Source organism: Cydia pomonella, chromosome 23 (genome assembly GCF_033807575.1).
Source record: "Cydia pomonella isolate Wapato2018A chromosome 23, ilCydPomo1, whole genome shotgun sequence".
Classification (NCBI taxonomy): Eukaryota; Metazoa; Arthropoda; class Insecta; order Lepidoptera; family Tortricidae; genus Cydia; species Cydia pomonella.
The window spans coordinates 8864356-8880211 of NC_084725.1; the positions used below are offsets into that span (position 1 = coordinate 8864356).

At 41.2% G+C, this 15856-nt stretch overlaps 1 protein-coding gene across 1 annotated transcript in view; it reads left to right on the plus strand.

Annotated features, from left to right (window-relative positions):
* Window positions 1–15856, plus strand: part of LOC133530502 (twitchin) — a 139203-nt gene that overhangs the window by 79311 nt on the left and 44036 nt on the right. Inside the window, 16 exon segments of the mRNA XM_061868422.1 lie at window positions 863–1026; window positions 1691–1854; window positions 2579–2728; window positions 2996–3263; window positions 3830–3990; window positions 4821–4962; window positions 6397–6505; window positions 7478–7682; window positions 8388–8655; window positions 9172–9332; window positions 9581–9725; window positions 10289–10441; window positions 11399–11527; window positions 12976–13166; window positions 14370–14484; window positions 15005–15200. Of these exon segments, the coding sequence (XP_061724406.1) occupies window positions 863–1026; window positions 1691–1854; window positions 2579–2728; window positions 2996–3263; window positions 3830–3990; window positions 4821–4962; window positions 6397–6505; window positions 7478–7682; window positions 8388–8655; window positions 9172–9332; window positions 9581–9725; window positions 10289–10441; window positions 11399–11527; window positions 12976–13166; window positions 14370–14484; window positions 15005–15200 (2721 nt within the window).

Sequence of the window (15856 nt, forward strand, 5' to 3'; positions counted from 1 at the left end):
CGTTTTTTTATTATACCGGATCCGGTCCGGATCCGGTGATTTTTACCGGATCCGGTAGCTCCTGAAAAGTGCCGGATCCGGCCGGATTACCGGATCCGCCGGACCGGATTGCAATCCCTACTGGCAACCTTACTCACCGGCAGGAACACAACACTATGAGTAGGGTCTAGTGTTATTTGGTTGCGGTTTTCTGTAAGGTGGAGGTACTTCCCCAGTTGGGCTCTGCTCTAGATCTGGAATGACATCCGCTGTGCTGTGCACTACCACACAAAGCGAGACGACATTCACAGTGTCCATACCTCTCTTTTCATCGTAGTTTAAGTACATACCCGGGTCCAGTAGGCCTTAAAGGGCTTAAGGATACACTAAACTACAATTTTGATTTTGACGTCCCTTTATTTACGCAAAAAGTCGAGTGATATCGTATAATATTCGTCGTCGTGAGTAAAGCCCAAATATTGGCCCCAATTACTTTATTTATTACCTTTGGGAAACAAACAGGCAAAAACAACACACATAGTAAATCAGATTACATATCCACAAGCCAAACAGTTTTCACTAATGAATAATGACAATTATGTTGCTCAGAAATTAACATTAATATATTAAAACGTGCAAAACTCAAATAACTCTAACTGTTGAAACAATATTTAAAAAAATGGCAAGTATGCTGAAATATACTGACTAATCAATATTATTATTAGCTGTACTTTTTATTGCGGAAACAAACTGTTGTAATGATAAATGGAATATATCAATATCAGAAAAATTTTCGTGATAAGTTCTACACGCTCTAAGAACCTATTTCTTGCATAACGACTGATTAGTGTCTCATAAATATGTGACCACAACCTCGTCACAGATCATGGCAAGACGCCCTCCGCACGTCGGGCGACCGCCCCGTGGGCCGCGTCACGGACGTGGAGGAGGGTCACGAGTACGAGTTCCGGGTTATCGCCGTCAACAAGGCCGGCCCCGGGGAGCCCTCTGAGCCGAGCAAATCCGTTATCTGCAAGCCGAGATTCCGTGAGTATTGTCTATTTGTTTTTACATACATACATACAATCACGCCTATTTCCCGGAGGGGTAGGCAGAGACCACGGATTTCCAATTGTTCCTATCGTGACATACCTCTTTCGCTTCCTTCACTTTCATGACATTTGACTTTTGTGACATATACTACCTGTAGTTTTTTAATTTTATAAAGATAGTTTATTTTCCAAATAGGCACATTACAATGCGCTTATGAACGTTAAATAAAGCTACGACGGCTCTAGTCCTACACCTCTGACCCGAGAAGATTTAAATCCTTCCTAAATTGTAGGAGGGTATCCCAATATGGGACCGGCAAGAAACTCGGCGGACACATCTTTTCAAAACATTACATGTATAACTAACATGCATTAAATAAAAAAAATACAATTTAAATTAATATGGAATAAAAAAAAAACAAAATAAAGTATCCATTACAAAGGGGCAGTCTTTCTCCGGGTCGAGATACTGTTGCGGTACTCTCGTGCTGGACCAACTGCCCGCATACTCGGGATAGTTGATAAACTAGTATACTCGGAATGGTAATAGTTGTCTTTTAAATCTAATCTAATTCTGATTTATTTGGGTTCTATTATAATATTCTTACATAGAAACTCTTATTACGGACTATTTCATAACCCTACCATTTTATTAACAGTGGCACCGAAGATCGACCGCAAGAACCTGCAAAAGCGCAAGGTCAAGGTCGGCGAAGTCCTCAAGTTCGAGGCCGACGTCAAGGGCGAACCGGAGCCCACCATCACCTGGACTCTCAACGCGCAGCCGCTTAAGCCGGACGAGCGGCTTAAGATCGAGAACAAGGTACACATATCGCATGAGTATGTTTTTTTATCAAACAATTTTGTTGTTAGTTTTTTTTCCATTGTGACGTTTCTACAGGATTTAAATGGAAATCTTTATGATGTTTTATTTCACGTCAATTTTAAACACAAATTAAATGAAAAAAAAAATTATTTTTATTTTGGCAAGCCCAACGAGTTCATAAATTTAACGAGTGCTAAATTAGACGAGCGCAATGCAAATTCCACTGAAAACGAGCAAACGAATAGTTAATACAATTTTGACATTATCAGATATTGCAACTGCCTGCCAGCATTACAAATAACAAGTTGTTAATTTATGTCAGTTATTTCACTTGCTGAGTTATTTTTAACCCACGACGAAATTTTAACTTATAACACCTCTCATAAGTTTAAACTTACAGACACATTAATGTGTCTATAGCATCGTAGCTTCCTAAGGGGTCATTTAGACGGCGCGTGAACTCGCATGCGATTTTAGTTACATTGCGGATCATTGAGGCTATATCCAACTCAGCCGACCGATCAAATACCGCAATGTAATGAAACTTGCATGCGAGTTCTCGCACCGTCTAAATAAGCCCTAATTAACCGATTTGAGTGCGGTTTTTTAATTGAAAGTGTTATCTTTTGATATTGTTCTTAGATGGCATTTTAATTTTGTATTTATTATAATGTTAAAGGTTATATACCAAATCAAATGTTAACTCGTCTTCTGTTTTCAGGATTACCACACATCGTTCGCGCTGCAAAAGTGCACGCGCAAGGACGGCGGCACGTACCTGGTGACCGCCAAGAACGACTCCGGAACCGATTCCGTGGAGATCGAGGTCCAGGTCGTCAGCAAGCCGGCCAAGCCTAAGGGACCTTTGAAGGTGAGATTTGATGTTTTTTTAATTAATAAATTAATCATTTTACATTATAAGTAGGGCAAAAGAGACTCAAGAAAAAGTGCGACTGCAGAAAGGTCCTCTATTATTCTTAAATTGAATATCTTCAATTAAATTTGTTGATAGAGAAATTATCGCTATGCTCATTCATTTCTAATAAGGCTACTCCAACATCAACTTTACTATTTTCCATCTATTAAATACTGAAATACCAATCAAAGATTAAATAAACTTACACATGTCGTGTGCCAGGTTTCGGACGTGAAAGCCGACGGCTGCAAGCTCAAATGGGAGCCGCCGGAAGACGACGGCGGCGAGCCCATCGAGAGCTACGTGGTGGAGCGCATGGACACCGAGTCCGGCCGCTGGGTGCCCGTCTGCAGCACCAAGAGCCCCGAGGCCGACGTCACCGGCCTCAACGAGGGCAAGGACTACCTGTTCAGGGTCAAGGCCGTCAACCCCGAGGGAGAGAGCGAGCCGCTGGTCACCGAGACCGCTACCACCGCTAAGAATCCTTATGGTGTGTTTCATCATTTTTTTAAGTTTATTCGAGTCCATTCGAAAGTTGGTGTGAAGATGTTTTTGGGCATTAAATACCGATGTTAAAACGGTAAGATTCCATATTGTCGGCGGAAAAAGATGGTGATAGTGGTCCATGGAAAAACAGCAACATTTCTGGCAAAAAGATGGTCCTGGTAAGTTCAGTTAAATAAATAGTTCGAGACGATGAACATCTCCGGTTGCTGTATCCCCGTCTGCACGAGCGAGACTCCCGAGGCTGATGTCACTGGCCTCAATGAGGGCAAGGACTACCTGAGATGGATTGGGTAGTAGCTCAGGCAAATTAAATATTATTTTAGTATCTGGTGTATAGAAAAATGCCTTAAGAAATAAGTTAGATTTGAGAGACGTCGTCGACCGTATGGATATCGAATCATCAGATATTTTTTAGTTTCATTTCTCGCCCGCACTGGTCAATCGGACAAATAAATTTACATACTATCTAAAAACGTACTTTCCCAACAAAAACAGAAAAACTACGGTACAAAAAGTCGGATATGACATGGTCTTTCTTTTCTTTCTCAGGCGAACCGGACGCCCCAGGCAAGCCCGAATTCAAGGACTGGAGCAAGGACCACGTGGACCTCAAGTGGGAGAAGCCTTCCAGCGATGGCGGCGCGCCCATCACCGCCTACATCGTGGAGAAGAAGGACCGCGACAGCGGCAAATGGGTTAAAGCTGCTGAGGTACGGATATACTTACTTACTACTTACTCCGTTGGCTCAGCGACCCAAAATGAGACTTGGCTTCTCGGTCCTGTGCGACCTCTCGCCAATTGTCGACTCGAAGCTCGCGCAGATCCGCCTCCACCATACGGATACATACGGATGGATACGGATGGAATAGATGGGTCATGGATAGGTACGGATATAATGGTTTTATTTATTGAAACCTGCGAAATTCAGCACGAGTCGTAAATCCAAGCCAGCAAATTATCTAGTTTTGTACTCGTAATACATACTCGCGAAGAACTCAGAAGAGTTTTAAGCACTGGCTCATGAGGCCAAAATGAAAAGAAATTATTCTACGACTTTTGCTCGCTTTGGCCAAATAATTTTGGAAGTTGCGATGAAAAAATTAATAATACATAACTCGCGAGGAACTTGTAAGAGTTTTTGCCACTCCCCCATTCTACGACTTTTGCTCGTATTGGCAATTTTTTTGGGAATTACGATGAAAAAAATCTTTGAAGCTAGGCCAAATCTTATTTTAGTGTCTAAATTCTAAAATCCTTTCAATTTATCCCGAGCATCTTGCATATATAATTAAGTTTTGTTCTGACAGTAACTGATTAAAAAAAAATAGTGATAACTACAGTTACAAATTATCTTGACTGAAAATTGTTCCGACAAAGGGTTAGATTGCAACCAAAACTCAGTAATTACTACCACAAATTCAGAGCCATAGTGAACCGTACAAGTCACAAAACAAGGTTAATTTTTGTTTAATTTACTGAGTTTTGATCGTCGCCTGACGAAATTATTAGTTTACTAAGCTATGTGATTTTGGTCTCTAGGTCCCCGGCACCAAGTGCGAAGCTCGCGTGCCCGACCTGATCGAAGGCAAGACCTACCAGTTCCGTGTGAAGGCCGTCAACAAGGCCGGGCCCGGCAAGCCGTCCGCCGCCTCAGAGAACTTACTCGCTAAGGACCGCTTTGGTACGTACACCTGTCATACTTTGGCGTATGGAAGGTAGAGGCAAGGAATAGAATCTCCATAGGCAGAACTGTTGCAAAAGTGTCCAGCTGTCAGCTATAAATAATATTTCCAAATCTCTCCAGAGTAGCGCTAGAGTAGCTGAGAACCTAGCGTTATTGACGGAGTGAAGTGCGCTGTCTATGTTTTGATTTTGTTCTCAAGTATTCTAGGTATTGTAGCACCACCTATTTATGGTTTTTTGTCAGATATTTTTTGGTATATGGAGATTCTATTCCTTAACTCTACCGTCCACACTTTGGCGGTTATCACACGCTCGTTCTTATGATTGAGCGAGATAACGCTATGCGCGTATAATAGCGACATCCCGCTCGCACATGCGACGTGTGAATGGCATCCAATGTGATAACCGCCTTTTACAATAAGGATTATTAGTAGAATCTCTGACAACGCTGCATTGTTATTTAAAATAGGCGAAAAAATCGATCTCCCATACAAATTTTGAATTTCGCGTCGTTATCTTCTGATGTTTGCTTGCCACAGTATATGTGTATTCGCTCTGTGCATGACTGTGGCGCCGCCCTAGTGGGTGTAGGATATATTGCTTATTTGACAGTCGGCAGCTACAAAATCGGATGAAGATATCATCTTACGAAAGTTCATATTTTCACCACACGCGCACGACCGGCGCCGCTTGTATTCCTTTCACTACGAACTTCGCACATAACAAAGAGATTTTGAAATAGAGGTGTATTGTCAAAGAAAACTTTGAAGCCATATAAATTTACTGCCGTCATTGACACATGATTAAAACTTTTACAACGCCATTTGACTCTGATCCTTATTCTTTTACTGATATGTGTTAAATATCAAAAAGTGGCGCCATCTTACTGGGCACAACATAAAGGTTATGGCGCCATCGCTCGAAACGATGCTGTCCTTTGGCCTTTGATTTATTCTTCTTCTTCTTCACGTGCCATCTCCGTCCAGGAGGTTGGCGACCATATGTCTATATGTCTCTCTATGTTCAGTCATGCGAATTAGTCCATCTATGCTCTTCACTTTTAACCAGTCTCTTATATTTTTAGTCCATGATGTGCGCCTTCTACCACGACCACGCTTGCCTTCAATTTTTCCTTCAATTATTACTTTCAGTAGGTTGTATTTGATTTATTAGATGGCGTCAATTTTTGATATTAAACAAATTAAAAAAAAAACAGTAAATATTATAAGGATCAAAGTCAAATGGCATTCTAAAAGTTGTATACATGTGTCGAAAGATGGCATTAAATTTATGTGGCAACAAAGTTTCCATTGACAATGCAACTCTATTTCAAATTCTCTTAGCACATAGCCAATAAAACACAGATTCCAAAACAAAAGTTGTGTGTAATTAGACATCTTGTGTGTATAATATTGTGTTTATTGCCTTACAGCGCCCCCGAAGATTGACCGCACGAACATGCGTGACATCACTATCAAGGCTGGCCAGAACATCCGCTTGGATATCAAGGTCAGCGGTGAACCTCCACCAACCAAGACCTGGTACGTATTTTAACATATTTAACCCTATATTGAAATATAAAGAATCATATAGATCGTGTCATTCACGAAGACGCGTGTCTTGAGTCGTATTGTCATGTAATTAACGGTCAGATTTGACAAATATGCGCGTCAATGTGGATGACACGAATTAAACCTAATAAAGAATAAGTTCTTCACCAGTACATATATTGATCGATGATTGACGACCAGTTTGGCCTTGTGGGTAGTGACCCTGCCTACGAAGCCGATGGTCCCGGGTTCAAATCCTGGTAAGGGCATTTATTCGTGTGATGAGCATGGATATTTGTTCCTGAGTCATGGGTGTTTTCTATGTATTTAAGAATTTATAAATATTTATATATTATATATATCGTTGTCTAAGTACCCTCAACACAAGCCTTATTGAGCTTACTGTGTGACTTAGTCAATTTGTGTACTAGTGTCCTATAATATTTATTTATTTATTATTATTTATATTTATTCTCTCCCTAGAAAATATATAGTTAAAATTTATTTTCAGAATATTAACACGTTAATGCAATCTCGATCGGCAGGAAATTTCGATTTATGCTATCTTGGATGAGATGTCGATTATTATTTTCGAGATCTCGAACGAGATTGAAAGATTGACGCGTGTAAATTACTTTTCTTTTTTTGTACGTTGCTGTTTTATTTTGCAAATATAACAGCAAGTACCCGAATTCTTAGGGAACTTTGTTTAAACGAACTCATTTTTAATTACTTTCATAAAGTAATTAAAAAATAATCTCAATCTCGAAAGCCTGGCGAATGAGAACTTGAAACACCCAATCTCGATTCGGATTTTTCGCGCGAAGTCTCCAATCGCCAATCTTCGTTCGGGTTTGCATTCCTTAATTTTAACTCGGTTTCGTTGACCCAAAATGGACATTATACGTTAGCTATTAACATTTTTCATTTTGTTTTTTGCTAATATGTTATCTCCGCCCTCAGGTTCCACAACAAGGAGCGTCTAGCCACCCGCGACGACCTCACCGTCGACGCCGAGGACTACAAGATCAAGCTAACGGTCATCCTGGCCGCACGCAAACACAGCGGCACTTACGTACTGAAGGCTGAAAACAGCAGCGGCAAGGACGAGGCCACCATCCAGGTCAACGTTCTGGATGTACCGGCTAAGCCTGAGGGACCGCTCAAGGTAATTACAACTATGAATATATGGCTGTAGGGTCGATGATGTCTAGACAAGATCCAGCTATAGGTCATCGTGGCCGCATGCAAACACATCGACATTTACGTACTGAAGGATGAAAACAGCAGCGGCAAGGATGAGGCCACCATCCAGTTCAAAAGTCCTGAATGTGCCGGCTAAGCCCGAGGGACCGCTCAAGGTAATTACAACTATGAATATATGGCTGTAGGGTCGATGATGGCTAGACAAGATCAAGCTATAGGTCATTGTGGCCGCATGCAAACACAGGGGCACTTACGTTTTTAAGGTTGAAAACAGCAGCGGCAAGGACGACGCTACCATCCAGGTCAACGTTCTGAAGGAGAAGGTAAAGTCTGAGGAATCGCTCAAGGTAATTAGAACTCTATAAACTAAGGCTATAGAGTTGACAATTGCTGTACCAAAAGATCAATCTTTCTCTCATCATACAAATTGTATGCTTGAAAATACCACATAGATTGCATAGAAAAATATCATGACGTTTATAACTAAATATTATAATCGAGGTACATTACAACCTGTTCAAAACCAATCATATAATTGTCTGTTCTCATCGGTGTTATGTGTAACATTACACATACATTGCACAAGGGACAAGGCAAAATTACCCATAAAATGTATGCATCCAAAATTGAACCTTCAGTCCTAGTCTTAAACTTGAAATTCCCGCAGATCTCCGACGTCCACAAGGAGGGCTGCACGCTCAAGTGGAACCCGCCGCTGGACGACGGCGGCGCGCCCATCGACCACTACCTGGTCGAGAAGATGGACACCGAGACCGGCCGCTGGATGCCGGCCCTGAAAACTAAGGATCCTAAGGCGGAGATTGACAACTTGGTGCCTGGACAGGAATACAAGTTCAGGGTCTCTGCGGTCAACAACGAGGGTGTATCGGAGCCGCTGGAAGCGGATCATGCTATTATTGCGAAGAATCCGTTCGGTGAGTGTTTATTTACTTCTCTTTATACTTAAGACTTAAAAAAACATGGACCAGACGCTGGATGCTAGCGCTCTGTCGGAGCAGATCATCAGCTTGATTATTTATTTGTTTCCTTTATTTTTAAAGCTTAGAATGCTTTTGATTGTTGCGGTTACATACATTCAGATTAGCCTATGTCAGTTATCGTTGTTTCTGTAGGACAGCAAGTTGTTTATGGAAATTGTTCAGTAAAGCTACATATTCACCTCGCAGAGTATTCCAGTATGGGTAAGATGGTCGGCTCTTTATCATTTTTCACCATGTCTGTCACGTTCTAACAAGTATGTAAATGCGAAAGTGACGGGCATAGTTAAGTGATAAAAATGAAACCATGCTGTCACCGATTGGTGGTAAAAACAACCTGTAAGGCCTATATTATCGTCAACCGTCGCAGCATTCTTAATTCCTTTGAACTCCCTCGACTTATTTTACTAATCTTAATTTTTCTAATCCTTTCCTTTATATTTTTTTTCACAGACGAGCCCGGCAAGCCTGGCACACCGGAAGTTGTGGACTGGGACCGCGACCACGTGGACCTCAAATGGGAGAAACCCATCAAAGATGGCGGCGCTCCCATCACCGGATACATTATTGAGAAGAGGGAGAAGGGATCGCCTAAATGGGTGAAAGCCTGCGAGGTAAGTTCAAAGATACTTATAGGGAGCGTGCATGAACTGTAGGAGGCGGCTCAAGAGCCATCTGATTATTGGCGCGAGGCGTAAATGTGATGTTTATTGTTCCGATGTAGCCCACTAGATGGCAGAACCTATTATGCACAAGAAAACACGTGATGTGTAAACATGTATATAATTCCGATGTATATAATCAGAAATGGCAATAAATTGTAACACCTTTGTTATATATTATATATCCTTTTTTTTGACAGGTCGGCCCCAACGACAACGAGAAGGCCACAGTGCCCAACCTGGACGAGGGTACAGAATACGAGTTCAGGGTGAAGGCCGTGAACGAGGCTGGTCCTGGCGAGCCCAGTGATGCCAGCAAGAGCGTCGTCTGCAAACCTAGGCGATGTAAGCATCCTTTTTTTACGATATCGGGGCTTCCATAGTAAAAGTCGACGGTATGATCTTACGGAAGTATCAATTTCCGATGTCAGATTTCGCTGGAATGAAACACATCTACGTTACTCTGGCGACTATGCATAGTTATGCTACAACCAGGCTGGCATGATGATGACCAAGGCTCGTAACCAGTTTTTTCTTCATACAAAAAATACCGGTATAATTACGTTCTTTTTCGTTATTTGGTTTATTATTTCATTTCTAATGGGACAGTCTAATAATACTACGTTGTTACCTAAATACATGATTTAGTCTTACTTAAAGAGCATAAAATAATTAAAAATATTGGGTTATTTCGGGATTTAAAAAAAAAAACCGGTCCGAGCCCTGTTGATGACACCTGGCCATCTGGAGATGAGTGTTGTAATAAAACAATGCAATCTTATTGTGCTTGGACTTAAGAGATTCGTTTTAATGACAGTCTAAAGATAAATACAATCTGCAATTAAATCCTGTACTGACGAATACTTTTATGTCTAAAAACGATTCTAATTTTTCATTTTTTATTACAGTGGCACCAAAGATCGACCGTCGCAACCTGCGCACGATCAAGGTCCGCGAGGGCGAGCCCATCTCGCTCGACATCAAGGTCAGCGGTGAACCCGCACCTGACGTCACTTGGACGCTCAACGGCAAGAGTGTACAGAGCGGTGGCGGTCTCAAATGTGAGTCTTACTGCATTGTAATAAAGTTTAGAGTAGCTTGACATTATAGTCCGCGAGGGCGAGCCCATCTCGCTCGACATCAAGGTCAGCGGTGAACCCGCACCTGACGTCACTTGGACGCTCAACGGCAAGAGTGTACAGAGCGGTGGCGGTCTCAAATGTGAGTCTTACTGCGTTGTAATAAAGTTTAGAGTAGCTTGATATTACAGTCCGCGAGGGCGAGCCCATCTCGCTCGACATCAAGGTCAGCGGTGAACCCGCACCTGACGTCACATGGACGCTCAACGGCAAGAGTGTACAGAGCGGTGGCGGTCTCAAATGTGAGTCTTACTGCGTTGTAATAAAGTTTAGAGTAGCTTGACATTATAGTCCGCGAGGGCGAGCCCATCTCGCTCGACATCAAGGTCAGCGGCGAGCCCGCACCTGACGTCACATGGACGCTCAACGGCAAGAGTGTACAGAGCGGTGGCGGTCTCAAATGTGAGTCTTACTGCGTTGTAATAAAGTTTAGAGTAGCTTGACATTACAGTCCGCGAGGGCGAGCCCATCTCGCTCGACATCAAGGTCAGCGGTGAACCCACGCCTGACGTCACATGGACGCTCAACGGCAAGAGTGTACAGAGCGGTGGCGGTCTCAAAAATGTAAGTCTTATTGGATTGTAATTAGGTTGAGATTTGCGTGACATCAAGGTGCGCGAGGCGAGCCCATCTTGCTCGACATCAAGGTCAGCACCGAACCCTCACACACATGCCTGACTTCACGTGGACATTGAATGGCCAGAACGTACAGAACGGCGGCGGTCTTTAATGTGAGTCATACTCAATTGTAATTAGGTCGAAAGTCGCTCGACATTAGAGTCAGAGAAACAGAATCACAACTTACCAATCTTCACATATGGTTGGATTGGATGAAATGCCTTTTAACATCAACATTTAATCAATTCTTCTGTTCCACAGTGATCGAGATCCCATACATGACCAAGTACCAGCACTCGAGCCCGAAACGGAAGGATTCCGGCACGTACAAGATCCAAGCCGTCAACAAGTACGGACAAGATACAGCCGAGCTTGAGATCATTGTTACTTGTAAGTATCGATACGATCCTTTATCTTTGCACTTTCCCGGTTACGTCCTAAAGAACCTAAATGTGCTTTTAGCAAACTAATTTCAAAAATGTGCATTGCCTAATACAATTTTTTACCCTTAAACTATTAGAAAAATTTACTGACCAGTAGGGAAACGAGGTCGAGTTGAGATTGGTCCGGCTTTTTTCACGATTTTTTCCTTCACTTCCACTATACCCGACGCGTCGAACAATGATGCCTAATAGGCATTGCCTACGACAGTTCCCCCAAGTCGCTTTTGGACGGGCTTAATTTAAGAAATAATTGAAGAAATATGTTTTTACTGTATTTTTGTCACTTGAATATTGCATTTCTTACAAACATTTTACGTGCCAGCTGCTCCATATAAAAATGAACTATCATAGGTATGGAAGGTAGAGGTAAGGAATGGAACCTCCATATACCAAAAAGTATCATCAAAAAACCTTAAATAGGTAGTAGAATACTTGAAAAAAAAATCATAGACAGCGCACTTCACTCCGTCAATAACGCCTTAAGGCGCCGCCGATAAGGTTCTTAGCTACTCTAGCGCTACTCTGGAAAGATTTGGAACTATTATTTATAGCTGACAATGCTGCCTATGGTGATTGCATTCCTTACCTCTACCTTCCATAATCATAGGGATCATTATTTGATGCGCCAGGTATAGGCAACTTATATGAAATGGCATTTCGGTGTATGAAGATTCCACAACCGAGTGGTTAGTTTAACGGTAGCAAACCCAAGGTTTCTGGTTTAAAACTTGCACATTTTAACGTTTGGCTATATTTTAATTTAATATTCTGGATCATAGCACGTAGAAAAAACTAATTTTGCTTTGCATGTTCAAGGTTTATTATCTACAAGGTCATGGGCGTCCTCAGTGTCCGTTGGAGTTTTGTTCTGCAAGTGATTCTAAAGTTCCAAAAGCGTAGATTTAGATTTCCTACCTATTTTGCCAAGACTATTTCTCCTTTAAATTCCATGTCTATCTCTTTCTCCGTCCTTTTATGCACGGATGTCCACGATATTCCCACTGCAAGACTCCTTGATAGAGATAAAATCCGGAATTAAAACTTGGCTCAAGTCCCTTTTACTAGATAATGGAGAGTCTATGAATAACACAATTTCAATAACACACACACACATACACAAACATATTCATACAAAATCATAATCATCAAATAGTACTATTTCGAACTCGTTAAATTAACATTTTTTATTATATTTATTACAAACATTTGTGATGTTCTGAAGTTGAATAATGTTAAATTATTTTTGGCCTAAATTTTTTTTTTGTAGACAGCGTTAGGTTATAAGAGCATGCCGTCTACCCTCTTATTTTTAAATAGTTTTCTCTCGGTTTAAAAAAAACTCTCGTATCTGTCCTACAATACTGTATTAATAAAACAAAATGAATCTCCCCACAGCCAAGCCAGAGAAGCCGGAAGGCCCGCTGGAAGTGTCCGACATCCACAAAGACGGATGCTCGCTCAAATGGAAGCGGCCCAAGGACGACGGCGGCGAGCCCATCGAGGCCTACCTGGTCGAGAAGTATGACCCCGAGACCGGGTCGTGGGTGCCCGTTGGCAAGACCCTGGGCAACGTGCCCGAGATGGAGGTAATTACATTATCATCAGTCTATAATTCTAAATTTTGCAATAGAGAAATATAAAAACTAAATTAAAATTTTTGAAAAAACCCACGACGGTTAAAACGTAGTTGAAAAAGGATGCACAAATAAATGTTTACTGCAGCGCCCTCTGGTGAGTTGTCACCGTAACACCTATCTAAGAACATGCACCAATCAAACCCGAACCCATCACTGAAAACCGCATCAAAATCAGACTAGTAGTTTTTAAGAAAAATGCCAACATTGGTTTGCACAAACGTCCTCTCACCCCAAACGCATATACCGTCTCCGTTCCGTCGTGGGTAATGAAACAAAGAGGTGGTATCACAGATACTTTTTAAAACTATATTTCCATAGACAATGTTTGGCGGGAAAACATTTACTTTCTTTTAATATTTATTTATTAGGCTAGAGACAACTTACGAATATTTTATGCAATATTTTCATTTCATACAAAGTTTAAATCTATTTTTGTTTTATTTTTATACCTCTGCAGTGGCACACAAGCATACGGCCCGAGAATAAGTAGATTAACAAAAAAAAGTAAATGTTTTTCCGCCAAAAATTGACTATGGAAATATAGTTTTAAAACGCATGTGAAAGGCCACTTCTTTGTTTCATATTTGTCTATTGCACAACTTATCTAGCGACCATTATACGTCCTACTACTGCGAATAGGCATCTTCTCATTGTATAAGAATAAGTAAACGCAGTACCAGCTGGGGCTTGAACTCACGACATCTGGTTTAGAAGTAGCCTTAACGCTCAGCTGTCTGCGCTTAAGCAACAACTTAATTTAAATTGGAGATTCGGAACCTGTTGTGGAATCCTGTTTCTATATTCAAGATATACGCGTCATTCACGAAGACGCCTGCCTTGAATTGTCATCGTGGGTGACACGAACTATACCAAAAGAATATTTAGAATTCCGAACCTAGTACACAATTTGCCCACTCCAGCGCTCATTTTGTGCAAAATCAGACTGATTGGGTAGTAGATTGGTCTATCACACATTCATTATATTATTTTTATTAATATATATATCAAAACATTTGAAATTTATTAACTTTGCGATTGTCTTATATGCATTATTTCTATATAGTTCTAAACTGAGCGTATTCTCATGGAAAATATTGTAAATTTCCTTCGGAAACATATAAAGATAGATTTTAAAACGTGGTGTTTTCTCAGGTCGATGGCTTGATCCCTGGACATGAGTACAAGTTCCGCGTGAAGGCGATCAACAAGGAGGGAGAGTCCGAGCCTCTCGAGACGTTCGGATCCATCGTGGCCAAGGATCCCTTCAGTAAGTGCACTAAAGCTACCACAGAAAAGAAAACTATTTCACTAGCTTTTTATAAAACGAAAAAGTTTGCCAGTGTTTGATAAATCGCTGGTGGTGAATGGTGGTAAAACTAGTGGTAGTAATGCATGTATGTATGTATGTTGGTGTAATGACTTAAACAAATATTCGTGCGATGGTCCTTTCACGGTCGCCATGTAAGGATTCAATGTGAAAGATCAAATAAAAACAGTAGAATAACGAATACAACATTTAATTATATTATATATTATTATCAATAGGTTGCACTACTGTAAATCTTGTCATGATTTGTCTGGGATGCACTCGCCTGGCAGCTACGGGGTTCACATTGGTTTTTGACATTTGTCAGAAGTTTATAAAGAACATTTATAACCCACGAAAGTTCATGTTTTGCAACTTCAAGCACGACGTTATTTTGAAGTTGTGCAATAAAGAGAATTGTATTGTAATGTGTTGCATCATCGCTCGCTCATAAATACTCAATGAATTTGTACCCCTCCAGCCGTCCCCGACGCGCCGTCCGCGCCCGCGCCCGACGACTGGTCGGCGACGCACGTGGACCTCAAGTGGGAGGCGCCTCTGTCCGACGGCGGCTCGCCCATCATCGGATACATTGTCGAGAAGAAGGACAAGTACAGCCCCTTGTGGGAGAAGGCAGTGGAAACGCATACGCCTACGCCATCTGCTACTGTCAACGGGTAAGAATGTCCTTTGTACACATCCTTAACGTAGACCTCACCAAAAAATGTGGTTCAGCTTAGAACCTACACATCGGCTCCCAGCGACTCTTATGAGGCAGTTCATCTACTTTATTGGGGGCAATCTGACGTAGAACTTTCTTGCCCATGGTCTTTTTTTACGCTACGTCGGTGGCAAACAAGCATACGGCTCATAATTCAAATTCAAAAATTTATTCTGCAAGTAGGCCTCAAGGGCTCTTTTACAAGTCAATACAACATTTATAGTAACATCATATAGTGACATGAAAAATACATAACAACATTTTATAAATACAACAGCCAATACCTGGGTAAACATTACATTATAATAATCTTAAAATAAATAATTACTACAATACAATAGAGATGTATAGTCTCTATGGTTAAAAACACATTAAATCTGGAGATGTAAAAGGTCCCCAATGTCAGAGTACTAATACTAATAAAATTTGGAGGTGTAAAGTCTCTCCAAGTGTCAAAATAAAATTTATACTAAATAAATAAATCGCGTCTGGACTGTTAAACTAGCAGTCTCATAAACTAATGCTACATTCTGTACATAACTAGTATGTACCAAGTCAAGTATATTATACAATATGACAGAGACGTATAGTCACCACGGTTAATACATTAAG